This window comes from Ictalurus punctatus, chromosome 24 (assembly GCF_001660625.3).
Source record: "Ictalurus punctatus breed USDA103 chromosome 24, Coco_2.0, whole genome shotgun sequence".
In the NCBI taxonomy this organism is placed as follows: Eukaryota; Metazoa; Chordata; class Actinopteri; order Siluriformes; family Ictaluridae; genus Ictalurus; species Ictalurus punctatus.
Genome location: NC_030439.2, coordinates 16,330,343 through 16,352,195, shown reverse-complemented (window position 1 = coordinate 16,352,195; position 21,853 = coordinate 16,330,343). Strand labels below are relative to the sequence as shown.

The following is a 21,853-nucleotide window of genomic DNA, read 5'->3' as shown; positions in this document are numbered from 1 at the left end:
GACCTTGATTTTGTGGTCAGTAAAAGAAGTGGCGCACGATGGCTTAGTGGTTAGCACATTCACCTCACATCTCCAGGGTCGGGGGTTCGATTCCCAGCGTGGCCCTGTGTGTGCAGAGTTTGCATGTTCTCCCCGTGCTGCGGGGGTTTCCTCCGGGTACTCCGGTTTCCTCCCACAGTCCAAAGGCTGATTGGCGTGTCTAAAGTGTCCGTAGTGTATGAATGGGTGTGTGAGTGTGTGTGTGATTGTGCCCTGCGATGGATTGGCACCCTGTCCAGGGTGTACCCCGCCTTGTACCCGATGCTCCCTGGGATAGACTCCAGGTTCCCCGTGACCCTGAAGGAAGGATAATCAGTATAGAAGATGGTTGGAGAACTCAATTCACAAATAAATGTGACCAAAGTATTAAACATTAAACATTCTTCGAAACTAAGTTTCATATGTATATTTATTGGCACCCCAAAAACTGCCTCACTTCCACCGTAAGTGAATTTTAATCAGGTTTTCTTTTCTCAACACAGAGAAACTCTGTCTGTCCATGTTGATCTTTCATACGCTACAGGTGTGGTACATGGAGATTAGATAGAACAATCTCCCTCCATTTGTCTCATTCATGAAAGTCATATCCGAACCTATATGTGCAGTTCTGTTATTAATAGATAAGCAAAGGTGTTTAAAAAAAAAAAAACCCCCGGTATTATCTGTCCAGGAAATCTTGGCGAGAGGAGTTCTGCTGCCGTTGATTAACCAACTAAGTGATCCCGATTATATCAATCAGTTCATCATCTGGATGGTAAGTCTGTCTCTTGTCGTGTACGTGGTGTTATACCACAACAGACGCTGTTGATTCATTTTCTAGAACAGCAGCTCTGACAGTAGTGTAGCTGCCCATCTCATTCTTGAGATCACAGGTTCATGTTAAAGCGCTCCGTCTAATACGTTCTAGGTTTTATAGTAACTGCTAACGGACTCCTTGCGTTCAGCGTTACGGCGCATTTCCACATTTAAACGGCGCAGCTCTTTCGTTTCCAGCAGAATTGATTACGTTTGAGTCGCTTTCACTAATGCCACATAACACTGCGTGTCCACTGTGAGGTGTTTAAGACAGAAACATGCTTGTAACATGGATTAGCCGTATTTACTTTTATAGAGTATGGCTTATCGTGAGGAGAGGCATGGACAGACTGCCGTGAGACATTGTCGAAGAGAATCACACACAATAATTTAACTTGCTGTATGTGTCTAGTATTGTGGATGAGATCTACACAGCTACCTTGCAGTAAATTGTGTATGCTGTCATTAGCGACAGTTTTCACCTGGTGTGTTTATTTCTGTTCGTATATATCTTTGAGGCATATTTTAATGGACTGTGATGGTTTCCACTCCTCTAGGACTTTTTTTTTTTCTTTTCTTTTTTTTTTTTATTTGTTTAATTCATATGAAAAGATTTTTAATGAAGTGAGGCCAGATTTAGTTTTAGGTTAGGGGTTTTTTTTTTTGTTGTTTGTTTTTTTTGTTTTTTTTAAATCGAAGATAAAGTGGTTAGCGGATAGCACGTTTGCCTCACACCTCCGGGGTTGGGGGTTCGATTCCAGTCTTAGTCCTGTGTGAGTTGTCTCCCTGTGCTTCAGGGGTTTCCTCCGGGTACTCAGGTTTCCTCATCCAGTGCACAGACATGCATTGTGGGCAGATTGGCTTTTCTAAACTGTCTGTAGTATGTGAATCGGTGTGTGTGCACGCGATAGTACCCTGCGATGGGATGGGTTGGCACCCTGTTCAGCATGTCTCCCACCTCATGCCCCGAGTACCCTAGGATAGGCTCCCTGCGACCCTGTATAGGATAAACGCTATGGAACATGGATGGTATTTTCTTGCATTCGTAACATAGCCTTTCTCCAGCTTCTTACATATTTGAACATCCTTGACATTTTCTGGAGCTCCGAATGCACAATACCACCATTTTGCGAGCGCAGTGAAAGAGCCGCAAACGCAGGCGTGCTTGTTGTTTCGTGCTGGGTTTCTGGGTTGTGGGACTCCGGTTCTAAGGGATTCAAAACGTGTCCTGTCGTACGCGTTGGCATGTATCTGTGCATGCGTGTGTGCCGTGCACTCATGTTCACGTATGTGTTTTGTATGTAAGTTCCTTGTGTGCTTGTGTGTAGATCCGAGACTCCAGCTGCAACTACGAAGCCTTCATGAACATCCTGAAGCTGACTGACAAGACGGCCGAACTGGAGGCTGTCAAAGACAAAGTACTGGAGGAGCTCCAGTACCTGCGCTCGCTGGATACCGCGGGAGATGGTACACACACACACACACACACACACACACACACACACGGAAGTGTACACATGGAAACCACTGACTTACTCTACCCCTAGATCAGTGGTTTTTAAAATGTCACTCTATTTACATTATTCTTAAGATTCCAGACATTCTGATGGGTTTTTTTTGGCGGGGAAGGTTATGCCTCTGCTACTTTCACGTTTTCACACTTCTCATCTTTTCCTTGACACCTAACCATGCCACGAACACACTCCGACATACTCTCTAGACAGTCCTAAACGTGTATCTAACGACACCCTGTCCGTCGTCTCATTTCTCCGCAGATATCAACACTATAAAGAATCAAATTAACAGTTTACTGTTTGTGAAGAAAGTCTGCGAAACGAGAATACAGAGGCTGCAGTCGGGAAAGGTACGAACCCGAATGTAACGCAGATACGCTTTCAATGAGTGCAACAGTTTTTCATTTTACCTGACCATCTTGGTTCTGCAGGACGTCGATGCTATGAAACTTGCAGCGAATTTTGGGAAGTTGTGCATCATCCCGCTGGATCATATCCTCGTGCACAACATAGCGCTCCAGTTTTTTATGGGTTAGTTTTGCAAAGAAAAGAACATTCATGATTCTAGACTTAAACCCTAACCCTCATCCTCGTGTTACAAATCATTTAATGTCACGCTTCATAAATCCAGACTACATGCAGCAGATGGGGGGTCAGGCGGATCTGTTCTTCTGGCTGACGGTGGAGGGATACCGGGTCACAGCTCAGCAGCAGCTCGAGGTTTTGCAGAGCTGGAAGAAGGACGGCAGGAAGCAGACCGGCCAGACTAAGGACCTATTAAAGGCCGCTGCGCTCGGTGTCTACGAGCAGTACCTCTCGGAGAAGGTCAGTCCACAACACCCAGGGGTTCTACAGTGGTAGTTCACTGAGGCACGCTTAGGAATGGGGTTCTGTTTATAATCACCGTGAACCAGATTATAGCTTCAAAACCATACAGCTTGCCTATGTTTTTCGTGTGTGTGTGTGTGTGTGTGTGTGTGTGTGTTGGGTGGGTGGGTGTAGGCGTCTCCCAGAGTGCAGGTGGATCGGGCCTGTGTGGACAGACTGGCTGAGAAACTCAACAAAGAGGATCCGACTCCGGAGATTTTTGATGACATCCAGAGAAAGGTAGTGAGATGTTAACTCTTTCCTCTGGAACAGGTATATGTGTGCTACGTCACGTTTATCTCATTCCATCCCCTGACCCCCCCACTCTCTTTTTCCCTCTCTCCCTCCCTCTCTCTCGTTCCCGTTCTCTCTTCCCTCTCTATTTCCCTCTCTCTTTCCATCGCTCTCTCTCACAGGTGTATGATATGATGTTGAAGGACGAACGGTTCTACCCTTCGTTTAAGCAGCACCCTCTGTACGTGCGCATGCTGGCCGAGTTGGACATGCTGAAGGAGCCGAGCTACCGGGGATCAGACGACGGAGACGCAGGTGAGGAGAACCACACGACGACGCTTCACACTCCACACGCCACAAGCTTCACGTACAACACTCGGCTCAATGCTGTATTTTTATTTTTTTTATATACATCTCTCTCTCTCTCTCTCTCTCTTTCCGCAGAGTCTTTTAATGGATCTCCAACCGGAAGCATTAATTTGGTACTTCCTCCATTGACGTGGTTTTCTTACTCTCCCACATGTCTGTCTTTGTTTTTGTGTAAATTGTGTTTCCCGTGTTTCTTTTAGTCTTTGGATGACCTCACGAACGCCACCACAGACGAGTCGGTGCAGCTACATGCTTTTATTTCTGATACGGGTACGTGAGCGGCACGAATATGTTCGAAAACTCCATCGTATGAAGGTTTCCTTAAATAAACATTCTTTTCTGAAATAAACATTTCAGCATTAATAAATATGTAATGTAAGGAAAACAACTAACCTGACACGGTTCACGCAGTTACGTTTCATTTTATTCGTGGCAGAAGTCCACATAAATTAACACATGAAATTAGAGCTTGTTAGTTATTAGCGATTACTTGAACTGTGGTTTCCTGGTGTAAATATTGGCACCCACCACTTAATTAATGAATTCCACAATTAACCACCGGGAAGATGTTGATTTAAGGTGTAATGTCGATGGAGTAACGATAAATCACTTTTTGGCATGCAGTTTTAGGAAAATAATCCTAGTCCCTTTGTAAGTTGATTATTTGACGTATTTGTTTTATTATACTTAGTTAAGTGAACATTAATGTAAAGTATTACCTGATGTCAAATTATTGTTGAATTAATTTGTGTACACTGCTGCTCAGTTTTTTATTTTATTTTTTTTCCTCCACATTTTTAGAATAATAATAGTCATCAAAACTCTGGAGTAACACAAATGGAGCTATGGGAATTATATTGTGATAAAAATCCTAAATAAATCTAAATAATTTAATAGTTTAGCATCTTCAGAGTAGACACCTTTTTAGCCTAGAATTTCCATAAATTTGCTCCTGGCGTTTTCTCGACCGATTCCTTGAGGAATTTCCCTGAGATGCTTTTTAAACCGTATTAAAGGAGTTCCCACAGACGCTGGACTCGGCTGCTTTTCTGAATATTTCGTTCCGAGTCATCCGTTTAAAAACAATATTTTTTTTGCAAATAAAATGTTAGATTTCCAATGAAAGAAATGAATACGTCGGCACGATTATATATTTGTCTACAACACCGTTTTCAAACATTTAATCATACACCTTCAGATCAAAAGCTTTTTAAGATCACGAGAAACATTTCAGTCGAGTGTCCACAAACTTATGACTGGTAGAGTATCTCTAAATGAAGAATGTTTCTTTAGAATAAACCTGCATGTCGTAATTTTGTGTTTTCTTTGAGCAGAAAGCTCTTTCCTCCCTTCACGATGCAGTCTTTTCCTCCAGACCACGCATCTCTCTCTTTATTTATTGTTTATATAAAGAATATTATTATTTATTCTTTATATCAAATCACTGGCTGTTAGCTTTTCTTTCTTTCTTTGTGTCTTTTGTGTGCTCTTTTTTCTTTTTCATGGCTCGATCATTCCATCACCTTTACCGTTTCTTCTGTTCTTCCTTTTTGATTTTTCCCTGTCCTGCCACTCTCTGCTGCGCTTGTGTCGCCGTCTCCTGTGCCTTGGCTCGGGTCATGTGATGTCTGTCGCCTCCTCCACTCTCTTCCCATCTGCCACTCTCCCTGTACGCTGGTGTCTGGCCCTTATCCTTTGGCCGCTGGTTCGCGTTTAGTATCCGATGCTTTTCTAACCCACGTTCCCGTGCTAGGCGTGTGTAATGACCACGGGAAGACCTACGCACTCTACGCCATCACTGTCTTCCGTAAGAATCCAGACGGCAGTGAGGACACCTGGAAGACCTACCGCCGCTACAGCGACTTCCACGACTTCCACATGCGCATCACGGAGCAGGTAAAATATGAACCTGACTCTGCTGCTCCATCAGGAGGACACTCTGATGAGCTATCGTCTCCTCCGGTCTCATGTCGCGTGAACTCTTGAGTCCTTTTTCAGATAAGAAGTGGAAGTTACTGTTACTCCTGCAGAGTAGGTCTCTTGTCCTGAAGTGTCTTGTTCCTCTTATACCGCAGCAGTTTGCACCCTCTAGCGATCCTTCTATTAATGAAAGAACGACACGTCGTACGGTTTTTGCCTTGAAGTCAATAAAACACAAAAAACATGCAGCTGAATGTTTGTTATATAGAGAAACGGCAAATTCTTTTATTTATTCCGAATAAAAGACTTTTTCCTGTATTGGAAACCTTAAAGTTACTGCTTTACTTCTGACTGTTACAAAGTGCTGACACTGGAGACTCCTTCCAAAACCCGCTAAATAAGCGTTCTCCTCACCGTGTAAACGATAACTTAATCAAACGTGTGCATTCGATTTAGAACTACTGTCAGAGCTGCCGTTAAAGAAAACGTATCAGAAACCTTCTGATCGATCTGAGTAGCGAATTCAGCAGCGCTCTGGTTTAAAGTGAATTAAGAGCAGCCCCTTTTCCTACCTCTAGCATCGAACGTTATTCAGGCGCGTTTTAGACTAATAAATAGACTAGATAAATAGATTTGTGCTTGGCAAGTAAACGTAGAGCGTGAAAAGTCGAACACTCGTGCCTTTTTAAATATGTGAATATTCTGTTATAAAACTTTTATATTGTGATTGTTAAACACAATCGCGCTAATGGCTCTGTTGCGTCTTCTTCTGCACGTTGGGAATCGACTCCAGTTTGAGAATCTCAGCTCGATATTAAAACTTCCTGGGAAGAAAACGTTCAACAACATGGACAGGGACTTTCTTGAGAGAAGGAAAAAGGACCTGAACGCTTATCTGCAGGTAGGGTTTTGCTCCGCGTGTTAAACCCCCCTTAACTCTCTTTTCCTTATAGGATGTGTGGGAATGCATTGTGTTTGTGTTTCAGCTGCTTCTGAATCCAGAGCTAGTGAAGGCCTGCCCCATGCTGATAGGTCACGTCCATGACTTCTTGGAAAACAAGGCATACAGCAAAGGCAAGGGCGACTTTGCACGAAAGGTGAGCGTGTGTTACTGATTTGCTAGTTTCAATCCAGCACATGTCCGCTATTTACTCTAATTATTTTGTGTGTGTGTCTGTGTGTAGATGGACACCTTTGTGAACCCTCTGCGTAGCTCCATGAGAAACGTATCCAATGCTGTGAAGTCACTTCCTGACAGCCTCGCTGAAGGAATGACCAAAGTGACGGACAACGTGGGGCGCATGGGCGAGAGACTGGGCCAGGACCTCAGACAGTCCATATTCAAGGCAGGTTCATCATTCTGTGAGCTGGTCGCTAAATAGCATTTACTGGACGTATCCTCACTATTAAGACTCTCCCGCTGACTCCACAGACATCAAATAAACATGCGTGAAACTTTTGAACTTGTGGATTTTGACAGAATTTGGATTAGGACTTGTGAACAGGGGTTTGTTTAAGTTGTGTGTGTGTGTGGTCGTCTGGGAAACCCATTCACACATAGATCTGAAAACTGAGATCAAATTGACTGAACTGACATGTTTCTCCTCTGCCCGTGTCTCACCCAAGTGAAATTCTAGCATTTTAAAACACCCAAAAGTGAAAAGTAGAAATACGATAGAGTACAAAAGCAGCGTAGCTACATTGCACACAGCGGAGTTACAGTAATGATTTATGCCGATTGTTTAATTATGTTTTCTGGTCATTACAAATAGTCTTCATAACCAACATTTTTTTAAACAACCCACAATTAGTAAAAATTTAAAGATTTCATTCTGGCGGCTGAACAGAAGTGTAGCAGACATTTTGACAGCTGGAATCTGATTACAGACTGAACTGATTCATAATAATGTCTTTCACTACACAGCATAATCACACTGATCTAGCAAGGGTTTAGACATCTGTACAGGAAGACTGCTTGTGCAAGATATAAAAACATTTCTACTCTCTGTTGAGAAATTTTTTTATTTTTTTTGGTTTCTTAAAATTGAGGTGTCAAAAAGCAAAGTTTTATTTTAAATCCTAATTTTCCTCTTTTTAAAATAAATAAATAAATAAATAAATTTTGGCCACCGAAATCTGACTGGTTTTCCCAGACCACCGTGCGTATACACTTTCGGTCAAAAGTTTAGACACACTCACTCTTTCCCTTTTTTTTTCTTCCTCCATGTCAAAAAACCCCCAAATAAATAAAAAGGAGACACTTCAAAGTAGACGCCCTTTTTGTCTCGAATTTCCAGGAATGTATTCTTGGCGTTTTCTCGACAGATTCCTTGAGGAATTTCCCTGAGATGCTTTTTAAACCGTATTAAAGGAGTTCACACCGACGCTGGACTCTTATCGGCTGCTTTTCGGAATATTTCACTTCGAGTCGTCCGTTTGAAAACAATATATTTTTTTTGTAAATAAAATGTTGTCTAATGAAAGTAATGAATACGTCGGCACGATTATATTTCTGTCTACGACACCGATTTCAAACATTTAATCATACACCTTCAGATCAAAAGCTTTTTAAGATCATGAGAAACAGATCAGTCGAGTGTCCACAAACTTTTGACCGGCGGTGTGTATTAGTCGTATGTATGCAGTTTGTATATGTTAATTGTGAACTATGTTCTCTAAATTCTAATTTCAATCGATTGTTTCATGGTTTGTTTTTTTGTTTTGTTTTCCAGCCGGCATTCAAGGTGTTAATCTGTTGAGTTTTCTCTCTTAGGTGCCGCCCTTAATTCCGAAGTCGGACATCGACCCTGAGCACTGCCGAGTGTCTGCACAGCTGGATGACAATGTGAGTGCCCAGTAAGAATAAACGCTTTTATACTGGAATCGTATTCTGGTGTGATGATCTATTCTAAAGAGGAAATATGAAATATACTGTAAACGCTTTATCATTCAGTTAGCCAAACGTACACACATGGGAAATGTGTTTATGCCTGCTGGGCATTGTCATGCACAGGGGCATTGTCATGATGGAACATGATTTAGGCCTCTTGGTTCCAGTAAAAAGAAATTGCATTGATATGGCATACAGAGACATGCTATAGTATTGTGTTTGGGGAAGAATTATATATGGGTGTGATGGTCAGTTGTACACAAACGTATAGCCATAATGCATACACATTTCCTGCTCTCGATTAATGTACAGTATGATTTGTCCTTGGCTGTGTGAAGGTCGACGATAATATCCCACTGCGCGTGATGCTGCTGCTGATGGACGAGGTGTTTGACCTGAAGGAGAGGAATCAGTGGCTCCGCAGGAACATCAAGAACCTTCTACAGCAGCTCATTAGAGCCACATACGGAGACACCATCAACAGGTTTGTGATGTACTGTGCGCTCCACTAATATTGGCACCCTTGGTAAATATGAGCAAAGATGGCTGTGAAAACGTGTCTTTATTGTTTAACCTTTTGCACTTTTGTTAAAAAAAAGATCACAAAAATTCAGGGTCTTAAATTGGGACAATGCAGTTTTTATTATTGTCCCCTAGCGTCCGGTCTCATTCATCTATCTTTTCCTGTCATTTCAGGAAAATCGTGGATCATGTAGACTTCATGACGTCTCCAGAACAAGTAGCCGACTACGTCAAGAGGTTTAGGTAAAGTCCTGCATTTAAGATGCACGCCTGTGTGTGTTTAAAGTGCGCTCTCCTAGTTCTGACCTAGTTCGTGTGTCCTTACAGAGATTCCTACTGGCCGAACGGAATCCTAGCAGAGACGCCACCGTGCCGAGACAAGAGCATCCGCATGAGAACCAGAGTAGCAGCTAAGACTAACCTCCTGGGCATCATGCCAGGTCTGTAGACACACCCAGATAATACACAGCCCCTCCAGCTAGACCCTAGACTTCTCCCAAAAACATGATCAAATGGATTGGCTATGCTATAGTGCCATTAGAGGTAAATGATTGTATGAGTGTGTGTGTGCGCATTGTACTCTGAGACGGACCGGCAGCCCATCCAGTGTGTATTCCCACCTCAGGCCCAGCGTTCCCGGGATTTGCTCGATTCACATCATCCCTGACTAGAATAAATTAATTTTTTTGTACAAGATGATGTTATTCAGCCTTACGGAAAGAAAATGCTGAACTTACTGGACCGTTAAAATGCAACATAACCACGGAAATCATCTTGCTGTCATCGTCACATTCGTCTTTGCAAAATGCATCATGTTAGAAAAATACGAGCTCTCGAGTCTTATTTATGACTCTGACCCTCATAATTACTGTATCTCTGATAGGACTTGAAGGCAGCATCGAACATCTGTTACATTGCTGTTGTGTACACTGTCGTGTTCCTTACCACCACTGTTTTATTTTGTTTCTGTCCCTTCCCCCTCATCCCCCAGACGAACTCAAGCACATCATCGGGGCGGAAACCACGCGCAAGGGCATCCTCCGGGTCTTTGAAATGTTCCAGCACCAGCAGCTGAACCGCCGCCTGGTCTATGTCTTCCTGGAGGGGTTTCTCGAAACCATGTTCCCTCAGTACAAGTTCCCCGAGCTGTTCGTCAAGCTGCACTCACGCTCGCCACGCATCCGCACTTATTCGCAGAAAGTCCGCACCTTACAGAAGAGGTGACGCAGCGGCTCAGCAGCAGGAAGCGCACCGCTCACAGAGGAGGAAGGACCGGCCCACGGTGAGGCTGGAGAAAGACACAGGGCTGGGGGTGGGTGTGTGTGTGTGTGTGTGTGTGTGTGTGTGTGTGTGTGTGTGTGTGTGTGTGTGTGAGAGAGTATGAGGGTGTGTGTATATGTTTGTGTGTGTGTGTGCGTTGTGGATCACACACCCCAGCCCTCTCAGTCCTTCCTGTTCTTAAGAGAAGCACTGTATCCACACGGCTGTAGCATAGAGGATTCATTTTAGCATTGTGGAGCGTCACCACTAAGATGCTGCAGTGCCTGACCTGTAACGTCAGCATTTCAGTATTTGTATCTCATTTTGTCTTTTTTTTATTATTATTATTGTTGTTGTTATTAATATTATTATTATTATTATTATTATTATTATTATTATTATTTTGGGAGGAAGTTGCAATGTGGGATAATTCCCTGTGGATAAACTTGTTTGAGTTTGCAAAGGTGCGTCGAAGTAAAGACTAAAACGATTTTAAACGATGTAATGGACAACGCGAGGAGGGAAAACTGACACAAACGTGGCTCGTACTGAGCTGCTTTTTTTTTTTTAATCACGAGCATATCTGAGGTAAAGATTGTTTTTAGGGCTGGAAGGCGGGTTTTAATCGCACCATACGTCACGTTTTAGCGAGTGAAATCATGTCCGAACCACGCGAGTGATTTCATAACCAAGTATACATGCAGCACTGACGCTCAGGCCGTCTGATGGAAGAGCGTTAAAATAACTGTCACAAGACCTGCTCATTTCACATTTCTGACAAACGAAACGAAAAAGGAGAAGTTTTGGCGCCCTGCAGGACTCCACCTCTACAGCACTATATGTTAAAGAATGTATCTGTCTCTTGGCAAACCTGTCTATACTCGTCCTTCATGGATTTTTTTTTTTTTTTTTTTCTTTCCCCACACGGCACATACAGGATGTGTACATGTTTTGAACACTAGTAGACTCGTAAAGACCCGTGTGTAGCATTTAAAGTCGGAGTCAGAAGCGTGTGCCGGTACCAGTTAGGAAAATCAGCCTTAATTCTCTACAACCAAGAGAGACGTGTGCTTAGACGTAGCTTTCATTAAGCACATCCACACATTTTCAGAGACACGGTAAAGATACCTACTCGGACCTAATCACACTTTTATTTAGAGATTGTCATTAATCTTTTGTGAGATATATATATATATATATATATATATATATATATATATATATATATATATATATATATATATATATATATATATATATATATATATATATATATATATTTCTTTTCTTTGCATGTGTTCAAATAATGGTATAAAAATGTTCAGGTTTGAGATAATGAAATAATCCAAAAATATCCCAGAAAAAAAAAAACCCCCATCAGAATACATTCCGTCGTTGTAAATGACTCTGCTTACGTTAAAGACTTGTTTTATAAGTCTGCGTTTGTTTTCTTTCGTGTTCCGGCAACCGTCGTGCTACCCAGACGATGGTCCGTGCATGGCTTATTCGCTCCCGGAGACGAAACGTTCTATTATACCAGCGCAGGTCTGTACTGATTAGTACAGGGGGTTATTGGGTCAAATCCGATGAATATTTGACTGTATACCGGATCTCGATCATCGGTGTAACAAGTCGTGCTTCTCCTCTGGGCTTTACAGCATGCAGGATGGGGTGGCTTTGTAACCCACGATCACATGATCATCGTGTATGGATCAGCACAGTGAACCTGACTAGAGGTTCGTTCAAAATTTTTTTAACTAAATAGCACTTAAATCGTACAGATGAGGGTTCCTGGGTGCTTTTCTTATTTTTTTTTTTTTTTCTTTTTTTTTTTCTTTTTCCCCCAACCACCAAGTCGTGTTTTTTTTTTTTTTTTTTCTTTCTATTTTATTTAATTTTTTTATATCATTTCCTGATTACTGTAAAAACTCACCATTTAATGATCCGCAGCCTTCTGCGATCGGTTCAACTGATGCTACACGGCACCGTTTTAATGAGTTAACACACTCCGCTTTCACCTAGAACCCATGTAAAAGGTTCTCCGTGATGCAGGACAGCTCGTTTCTGTCGTTTCTTTTGTGTTCGTCAAATCCCCATATATATGAATCTATAATTATTACCTTGTACATATCGGTGTACAGTATGTGTCAACAGTGTGCCTAAATGTACTGTCGATTATATTTTCTTATTTTTCTTTAACAAACAAACAAACAAAAACAAAAAAAGAAGTGAAGCTGAATGTCATGGTCACTTGACTGAAACAACAAAAAAAAGACTCTAAAATGGTTTCGAGTGTTTGCATCCTGCTTCTAAGATACTCCTTTCGAGCAGCAGAACTCCGTATAACACTAATAAAACTTTGACTAACTCACTGTGCAGTAAATGGTGTCATTTCTCATTTATCTCAGCACTGGTACAGTATTTCTAATGCTCAGGTAGTGTAGTGGAGTTTTGTTCATGAGGTGAGACAATACAGTCGAGTACAAAAGTTTACACCCCCCCTCGGTTTTTAGATGAGAATTTAAAAAAAATTAATTCTGAAAAAAGTGGATTTGTAAAAATTTATAAACAGCAGACCGTGACCTGAGCTCAGGATACAGGACCCTGGAGCCAAACCTAGGAATCGCTGTAAATTGTTCTTATATTGTCTCCTGGAGAAAAATTTAAATATAGGGCAGTACTAAATGAGGGGGGAAAAAACAAGATATTTAAATAAAATAACACTTTTTACCCCGATCATCCTGTTCAGAAGTTTACACCCCCCTGGCTCTTAATGTATCGTGTTGCCTTCTTGAGCATCAGTGATGTTTGCACCTTTTGTAATAGTCGTGTACGAGAGTCTCAGCCTTCCTCGGTGTAAAAAGATGGATCTCAACATCATTTAGCCGCTGATGGAAAGGGGTCAAATATGCTGAAGATGCTGGAAAAGTAAAGAGTGTGCAGGACCTGGAGGATTTTTCTGAAGAACAGTGGGCAGTTTAACTACTCAGGACAAACAAGGGACTCGTGAAGAACTCTCACAAAACATAAACACAGTCGTGGATCATCCAGGTAACGACACACGGTATTAAGAAGCAAGGGTGTGTAAATTTTTTGAACTGGTTCATTTGTGTAAATGTAGTTATTATTGTGTTTTGTAGGCGATATGTAAACATCTATAAATAGCTTATTCATGGCAGAATGATTTTTTTTTTTAAGCCATTTTTATTATCTATATTATTTTAATTATGAACATTTAGCAGATTCTGCAAGATGTATGTAAAGTTATGACCTCAACTGTATATTACCAGAAACCAGGATGTGCATCTTTATGGACAGGAGGAACATCTGGAAATAGAAGTGATCAGTTTATGTACTGGAACACGCGTAACCCTTGGAACCCTTGTTTTGTGGTATAAAAAGAGGCCACAAGGTGGAGCACAACACTTGATTCCCAGAGCTTTTACTACAAAGCAGCACTAAACATAAACACACGTGTTCATCATAGTTATTTACACACAAATATTGAGGAAATATTGATTTGTTTGGTTTATTTCAGAGATAACAATATGGGTGTAAAGTGTAAAATAATTACTTAGGTTGGGAAAGTTTCATATTCATTAAGATGAAATGGACTGGACCCAAGCCTAATTCATACGCTTTTTTTTTTTTTTTTTTTTTTTTTTTTTTTTTTTTTTTTAAAAAGGATTCATACAACATATAACTCTAATACAGCTACAGCAAGGTTGTCAAGGATTTTTTCACTTAATGCAATCATTTGTGTGTGTGTGTGTGTGTGTGTGTGTGTGTGTGTGTGTGTGTGTGTGTATATATTGTATGTATAAGTAAGATTCTATTGTACTTTATTATTATTATTATTATTATTTTTTTTTTTTTTTTTTTATTATTTATTTTTTTTTTTTCTTCTGTGCCCCTGGAACTGCACAATGAGTTCAGGACTATGGGATGTACGTTGTATTTTTTATGTATTATAAAAATAAATAAATAAAACATAAATACATGCATAAATAGAATAAAGCATTTTTCAGTAATCTTATGGATTCTTTTATTTTGGGCTTAAAGTTATGGATAACTTAACTTGTTCCCCCAGCCACGGCCAGTCACATCAAAATTATGAGTCCTAAGGATTAAATGGTGGAAAGAACGGATTTATTTTGGCTATAAGTATTTGCTTGAACTGTACAGTACATGGCACTACTTTATATTACATCATCAAAAGCAAACCTATTCATAGTGTTCTAGGAAAATAATCAACAACCGGGTGGTGTAATTTATGGAAGAACAGCACATCTTACCTTTTATCCATTTATAGTTACATTTGTGGAACGTTGTACAATGTTCACTCTGCTGGGGGGGAAAATAACACTCTAGAAACCATTGTAGAAATTCTAATGGTTGCCACTACAAATACCATTACAAACCATCAGCTAACCATTAAAACCGTTACCGGCCCTTAATGGTATCCACTAGACATAACATGCGTCCAATAGAAGACGACAAATTACCAGTACAGGCCCAAATGGACCATTACAGTTTCCATTAAAACCAATACAATTCCCATTAAAACCATTACAAATTATATGAGGGTTTCTACTGTTTGTTTGTTTGTCAGCAGGGCAGCAAACAAGATAATTTCAGTTATAACTTGATATAGCAGAAATTAACAGTTCAATCTCTCACCATCATCTTTTTTTTTTATCTTTCTCTTGTAGTCAATAAGACCAAAAAAAAAGAAGCACAGATTATCATGTTGCCAAGAAACTAGACAGCGCAAAGTCCTCCATCCTGAAAACTTCCTGTTACAAAGCACTGACACTGGAGACTCCTTCAATGAACCTCTCCTTATGTATATATATATATACACACACACACACACACACACACATATATATATATATATATATATATATATATATATATATATATATATATAATGTTTGTGTGTATATATATATATATATATATATATATATATATATATATATATATATATAATGTTTGTGTATATATATATATATATATATATATATATATATATAATGTTTGTGTATATATATATATATATATATATATATATATATATATATATATATATATACATATATATACAATAGACACGTGTCTGTGTTCGAGTACAGCCCCTTTTATTAAAACTATTATTTATTATTAGTCTTAGGTTATGTAGAGTGGTTGCCATACAAGTCTATGTGAATGTGCTGTTGCTATAGAAACAATAACCTGCACATTGCCTTGCTGGCAAATATCTGATCAGTGTTGGTCCTGTCAATATTGTACTAATAAACAGGGTCTAGTTATAAACTACAGTAAGTAATTTAATACCTAAAAAGTATACAAAAGTGCCATAATGTGTATAGAACGTATACAAAAGTGGAAAAATAAATGTATTTGTTTCTCTACGCCTCAGGAGCGTTAACCTCAGCCATACATGCATCTAAACCAATCAGCGACGACGTTACTGCTACGTCGCACACATAGCCAGCCAATCGCGTACGTCCTGAGTGCTCAGTTACGGTGGCGGTAATGTTGTGGAACCCACAGCTCGTGTGTGGGAAGCGTAAAGGGAAGCAGGGAGAACTGAAATAAACCAGAATAATTAATGCACTAACTACCAGGTGGAGGACTGGGTTCCTACAGGAATTAACAGAACCACTAAAGCGGAAATCCGTATGAAATCTAACGAAAAGCCAGAAACATGGTGGTTCTCAGAATCCGAGACCAGGTTTGTTGCAATTTCTCGTTAACTAACGTTACTTAAACCAGCTGCAGTTACTCATATTTTTTCCTCCACCCGTACTACGTGACAAATCGCATTCTTCGCTGTGATTGATTAATCCCTTCTACTTCCAACCAGTAGAACGACTCGAGGAAGAGTATTAGCTTATCGGAGTTTAGGGGCGGGATTTGTCGTAATATGGTTGGGAAAACAACTCTAGCTAGCGAGGTAAAGTAGCTAGTTAGCAACGCACGCAAGGACCACCGCATATATATGGCACTTTTAATTAAATTTTATTGTAGACACGGGTAATTTAAGACTCATTCTTATCTCATACAAGTGTCTGTCTATATTTAGCGGAGATGAGACTTTATACGCTGCTGTATAAGTTTAAATAAAATTTCTCCTAACCAGCGTTAGCGTGATATTATTCCGTTAGGAGACTTGCAGTAGTGAGCTTTAATGAACATCACTTAATCGTCATATAAATACAGCGTGCTTTCATGTGTGTGAAGTTCTTCCTGAAAAATGACTGTTGCTCCTTTTAAAAGTGCCATTGTGAGTGATGCTGGAATTTTATAAAGCAAAGGCGATCATTACACATCAGGATAAGGATAAATAAATAAGTAAATAACTTTGTAAACCACAGACACTGACAGTATTGTCTGATTGTTGTTGTTGTTTTTTCTTTATTCAGAAATGTTGAGTAATAAGAGTGAAGGTGATTTTATGCAATTGCATTATTCAGGGATGTAAAATTAACACCAATAACTGACTCTGATAGTGGAGTAGAACAATTCAACTGTGACTGGGTGGATAGAATGATGGAGATGGATGGATAGATGCAAGTGACTGGATGGATGGATACACATGGATAGATGAACTGACAGATGGGTGTAAGTGTCTGGATGGATGTACATGGATAGATGAACTGATAGATGGGTGTAAATGTCTGGATGGATGGATGATGTAATAAGCGGACATGTTGTGCAAGTAAAGCATTGTCCTGGTGTTTATGGGTTTATTTAGGAATCAGACTTGTGTGTTTTCTCGGAACGTGTGTTTTCTCGGAACGTGTCAGCACGTGTACACATGTAGATAAATCAGTAGGTTTTAAGCAGCACAGTGTCTGTGCCGTGTGGTTTTGGACTGCGCGTGCGGGAGCAGCTGGCCTTCCTGATGGCGTGTTGGCGTTCTCTGGACGAGACTGACAGCCAGGACGCTCATCTGCTTCTTGGCTCTTCTTATCGTCTCGTCTTGCACGTTGTTTGTCTTTAAGGTTGTGGTTTTATTTAACTGTTAAACTGGTTGTACAGATCTAACTGGGTTCAGAAATACGACATGACTTCAGAAGCCTTTTGTCTGAGAGACACAAAGTCTATTTCTGTCCCAGCGTCGCTTCTGAAACGATCGGCAGTTCAAGTGAGAGAAACTTGAGCGACTTGGCAAGCATGCTTCAGAGTGAAAGCTGCATTTAGACGCGGGGTCGTCCTCCTCTCCGCCCTCCTCCCCGCCCTCCACTCCACCCTCCTCTTCGTCCTCCTCTCCTTCCTCCTCTTCGTCCTCCTCTCCTTCCTCCTTTCCGTCATCCTCCCGTCCTTCTCTCCGTCCGCCTCTCCGCCCTCCTCTTAATCCTCCTCTCCGTGACATACAGGCAATGTGATATTTCTCCTTGTCATGTTTTAAATAATAAAAGTATAGAAGGATGTCCGCACTGTATGTGAGGCTCGGACAGCCTGCAGCGTGAGGTGTCACCTCTCTGCGAGGCCAGGACAGCTGGATACTGCGTCATCACCCCCCGACCCCCCCCCCCCCCCCCCCCCCCCCCCACACACACACACATAAATAGCTGACGATTACTCGGACTTATGTGATCAGCATTGAAATGTGAACAAAGAGAGCGGCGCCTAAAATAGCAGCTCAGTTTAGCGATGCAGTATTATATTAGGGGCTCGTGATATGTTAGAAATATCATATCACAGTGATTGACATTTGTACGATACAAGATATGTCCCTGATGATAATGATACTTTTGACAATTAACATCTGATCAGCTGCTTACAGTTTGTAATTGTTATAACAAATGCACACAATGCCTGCAATATCTGTGTATAATAATAATAATAATATAAAATGTTTGTGTGTGTGTGTTTTTAGAACCCGTTCTAGAAAACGAATCGGTCAGAATCGAGCACTGCAGTATAAGGTGTAGAGGGCAAATGTAGTGTCAGTTCCTCAAAGGTAAGCTCTTCATCTCTCGGCGCGTGCCTGTAAAGCGGATGCGTGTGGACGCGTGTGAGAGGAGAAAACTCCTTCCAGTGAAGCAGTGTGCTGGTTCTCCTCTAGAGGGAGCCTGAAGACATGGAAAGGAATGAGAACAGGATCTTTAAAACAGACAGGGTCTTTACAAACCTTTGCATTAATAGTGTGTGTTTTAACACTCATCGTCAGCAGGCCTTCCGTATCAAACCTTTTTCACTTTTACTCGTGAGCCCTCGTTCTCATTTACCATGGATGTGATACTTGACTTGATATGACACAGGTGTATCTTCCTGTTCTTGATTCCCTGTCACCGGTTGTCCTTCCTTGGACCACGTTTGGTATGTACTAACCGCTGTATACCGGGAACACCCCACAAGACTTGGGGCAGTTCTGGCTTGGTGGTTAAGGCTCTGGGTTACTGATCAGAAGGTCAGGGGTTCAAGCCCCAGCACTGCCACTGTTGGGCCCTTGAGCAAGGCCCTTAACCCTCTCTGCTCCAGGGGAGCTGTATAATGCGTTCTGACCCCAGCTTCCCCCCAGGGGTATGTAACGAAAAGAATTTGATGGTGCTGTATTGCATACGTGATCAATAAAGACTCATTAAAAAGACCTGCTGTTTGGAGATGCTCTGACCCAGTCGTCTAACCATGTCACTTTGTCCTTGTCACTCAAGTCACTCAGAGTCACTCTTTCCAACACATCAACTTTGAGAACTATGCTGCCTTTATGCTGCCTAATATATCCCACCCCCTGACAGGTGCCACTGTAATGAGATAAGCAATGTTACTCACTTCACCTGTCGTTGATTTTAATGTCCTGGCTGATCGGTGTATAAATCTATAGCGTCACGCCAGTCTTTCCTGGATTTCAACTTGCTTTTATGCTTAACCGATTCCCGGTTAATTCCCATTCAATTCCAGCGTAAAGATCCTTGTGTAGAAAAGGCCGAGATGCGAGCTGTGGATTTGTAGTCGGTTGAGGATGCGGTAGGAAAACTCTACTTTTCGGTGTGTGATCTTTTACGACAGGTCCAACAAAAGCTGGACGCAGATGAGCAGATCGATGGTAATAACCAGAGACGGATTGTAAACAGTTCAGTGATCCCTCGTGTATTGTAGATGTGGGTGGAGTCATCTGGGAAGAGACCACGCCCATCGGGATAGAAACGTTTCCGTTTGTGTGTGAAACTTCATTCTGAGAAGATTTGTATTCTGGTACGGGAAGAAACTTGTGTGCTGTTAATAAAAGAGAGAGCCCTGAGAGATTCGGTGCACTCACGTGTGATTAGTCATGCGCTATAGTTACACAGCAGGTTATATTTGAATCTACTGAGCGTCGCAGTAGCCAAAGGTTTTGTCCGGCAGATCAGTGGAAACTCGGGACTCCTGACTCGCCTCAGATCCAGAGTGCCGTTTCATTCGAGGTCATGAGGAGCTGCATTGGCATGCCAATGCTGGAATGAGCTTGAGTTAATAGGGGACTGTGGTGAGTCTAGAACGTTCCTCCAGGCGTTCTCGGTCGCTCATATGTAAACAGTTAGCTTCATACGCATGGGACTAATATCCAGTGGAGCAGAGTCTGTAAATCTCTCGCAGTTTTCCCTTTTTCTTTCTCACACACATACATGTGCAAACCCCTGCCAGATTTTCTCATCCTGGTGGTTATAATAAATTTTTTTTAAAAAGTGAAATATGACCAATGCGTAACTTTTTTTTTTTTTTGCAGTTCTGAGTCATGCAGTTTTAAATTCTGGGTTACACGCATGGCCGAGATGTGGTGAGAACAGGAGGTGTGTGCTCGGTGAACTTACCAGAGATGAGTTCAAAGCAGCGAAATATTGTTCATCTCAAATCTCGATCTGTAGAATAAAAATAACTTCACATGGCCGCTTCATTAAAAAAAAAAAAAAAAGAAAACAACCCGAAATTGCTGCACTTTTACCCACATTATGAAATCCAGCTGCTGTGAAAACGCAAATTGGAAACTCCTTATTTTCTTTGTTTTGGTAAAGCAGAACTCATGGCATGTGACTTCAGAGAGAGCGTAATGTTAACGTTAGCTAGGTACCTCATTTGTAACTTCTTCCTGCAGACAATAGTGCTGTTCAATCAATAGCACTTCCTGCATTTGCTTTTGGAGGGAGACCATTAGGACTGGGCAGTATGTCAAAAATATCATATCACGAGGACATTGAGGACATTCCTATGATACACTATGTTTATCGTGATATATAATTTAGCTACCAAACTGTCCAGAAAACAGTAGTAAAATAAATGTAAAATATTTTTTTTAAATGCTAAACTGAGTTTGATGTTTGACGATTTTGTTTAAAAAAAAAAAAAAAAAAAAAAGACATCAAATCAACGGCATGCGTTCAGTACCATTTCATTTGTAATGATTAAAAACGTAAAAAAAACCCATCACCATACCAACGATATCTCAGAAAAGTGTATCGCGTAATCATTTACCGCAATATCGGTATTTTATTGCTGTATCGCCCAACCCTAGAGACCACAGTGATTCGATTTATTTACAGCCTCACGAGTCTGACGTTAAAGGTTAAAGTTCACCCAGATCAACAAGAAGTGTTTATTAAACACTACCTGAAGCAAATTCTACAAGTTCATCATTCACCGCTGATATTAAATAAGTATAGAATCTCGAGAATTTGCCAAAACAGATGCTGCGTCCCAATTCATCTACTTACACTATACTTCAATTCAGTTCAGTTCAATTCAATTTCATTTGTTTAGCGCTATTAACAATGGACAACAATGTCTCAGAGCAGCTTTACAGAAACATAAACACGGGATACTACCTTCCCTTTGGCCGGCATTAGGGGTGGGTATGTGGATATGAGCAAAATATCAAATCCTGATGTTCTTAAAAACGTTACATGTGTATCGTTATATACAGGTGCATCTAAAAAAAAAATTACAATATTGTGGAAAAATTCATTTTTTCCCATAATTTAATTTAAAAAGTGCAGCTTTCATATATTCTAGATTCATTACACATAAAGTGTAATATTACAAACCTTTATTCTTTTAATCTTCATGGTTACGGCGTACAGCTCAGGAGATGCTGGAAAAATGCATTACATTGAGGGGTTTGTTTGTTTGTTTGTTTGTTTGTTTGTTAGGGTATTTAGAGATTTGTCGAGGACATGCTAATCAAAAAACCTCAACGCTTTTGCGAATAGCAAAAACACAACAGGAGTCAGGCCGAGCTCCTCACGCTTTAGACTTTGATGTAATTCGATCTTCTCTTCTATACGTACGCGTACAGGGATGGCTGTGGATGGAACGTGCGTGTCTGCACTTTCTGACGTATGCTTTTAATCTGAGAATGATTCAGCAGATACGCTGCGGAGCCTCCTGAACGTCCAGAGTGTGTGTGTACAAACCACTCCCCTGTCCTGTCATATGAAACACCAAGGCCTGTCTG

General features: G+C 40.9%; 2 protein-coding genes across 3 annotated transcripts in view; both read left to right on the top strand.

The window, feature by feature from the left end:
* snx13 (sorting nexin 13) overlaps positions 1-12,781 on the top strand; it is a 32,506-nt gene extending 19,725 nt beyond the window's left edge. For both annotated transcript variants that reach the window (XM_053675516.1, XM_017454598.3), the window contains 18 exons: positions 710-793; positions 2,163-2,301; positions 2,610-2,698; positions 2,780-2,879; positions 2,980-3,173; positions 3,351-3,455; positions 3,632-3,764; positions 3,894-3,931; positions 4,019-4,088; positions 5,572-5,714; positions 6,532-6,639; positions 6,725-6,835; positions 6,923-7,084; positions 8,512-8,583; positions 8,967-9,112; positions 9,325-9,393; positions 9,478-9,590; positions 10,142-12,781. In XM_053675516.1, the coding sequence (XP_053531491.1) occupies positions 710-793; positions 2,163-2,301; positions 2,610-2,698; positions 2,780-2,879; positions 2,980-3,173; positions 3,351-3,455; positions 3,632-3,764; positions 3,894-3,931; positions 4,019-4,088; positions 5,572-5,714; positions 6,532-6,639; positions 6,725-6,835; positions 6,923-7,084; positions 8,512-8,583; positions 8,967-9,112; positions 9,325-9,393; positions 9,478-9,590; positions 10,142-10,374 (2,109 nt within the window). In that variant the 3' untranslated portion in view covers positions 10,375-12,781. The remainder of the gene's footprint in view (positions 1-709; positions 794-2,162; positions 2,302-2,609; positions 2,699-2,779; positions 2,880-2,979; positions 3,174-3,350; positions 3,456-3,631; positions 3,765-3,893; positions 3,932-4,018; positions 4,089-5,571; positions 5,715-6,531; positions 6,640-6,724; positions 6,836-6,922; positions 7,085-8,511; positions 8,584-8,966; positions 9,113-9,324; positions 9,394-9,477; positions 9,591-10,141) is intronic.
* A 3,150-nt stretch (positions 12,782-15,931) lies between these two features.
* The window catches only part of LOC108256911 (serine/threonine-protein phosphatase 6 regulatory ankyrin repeat subunit A), a 38,862-nt gene continuing 32,940 nt past the window's right edge, over positions 15,932-21,853 (top strand). The window contains exon 1 of the mRNA XM_047150502.2: positions 15,932-16,150. Within this exon, the coding sequence (XP_047006458.1) occupies positions 16,124-16,150 (27 nt within the window). The 5' untranslated portion in view covers positions 15,932-16,123. The remainder of the gene's footprint in view (positions 16,151-21,853) is intronic.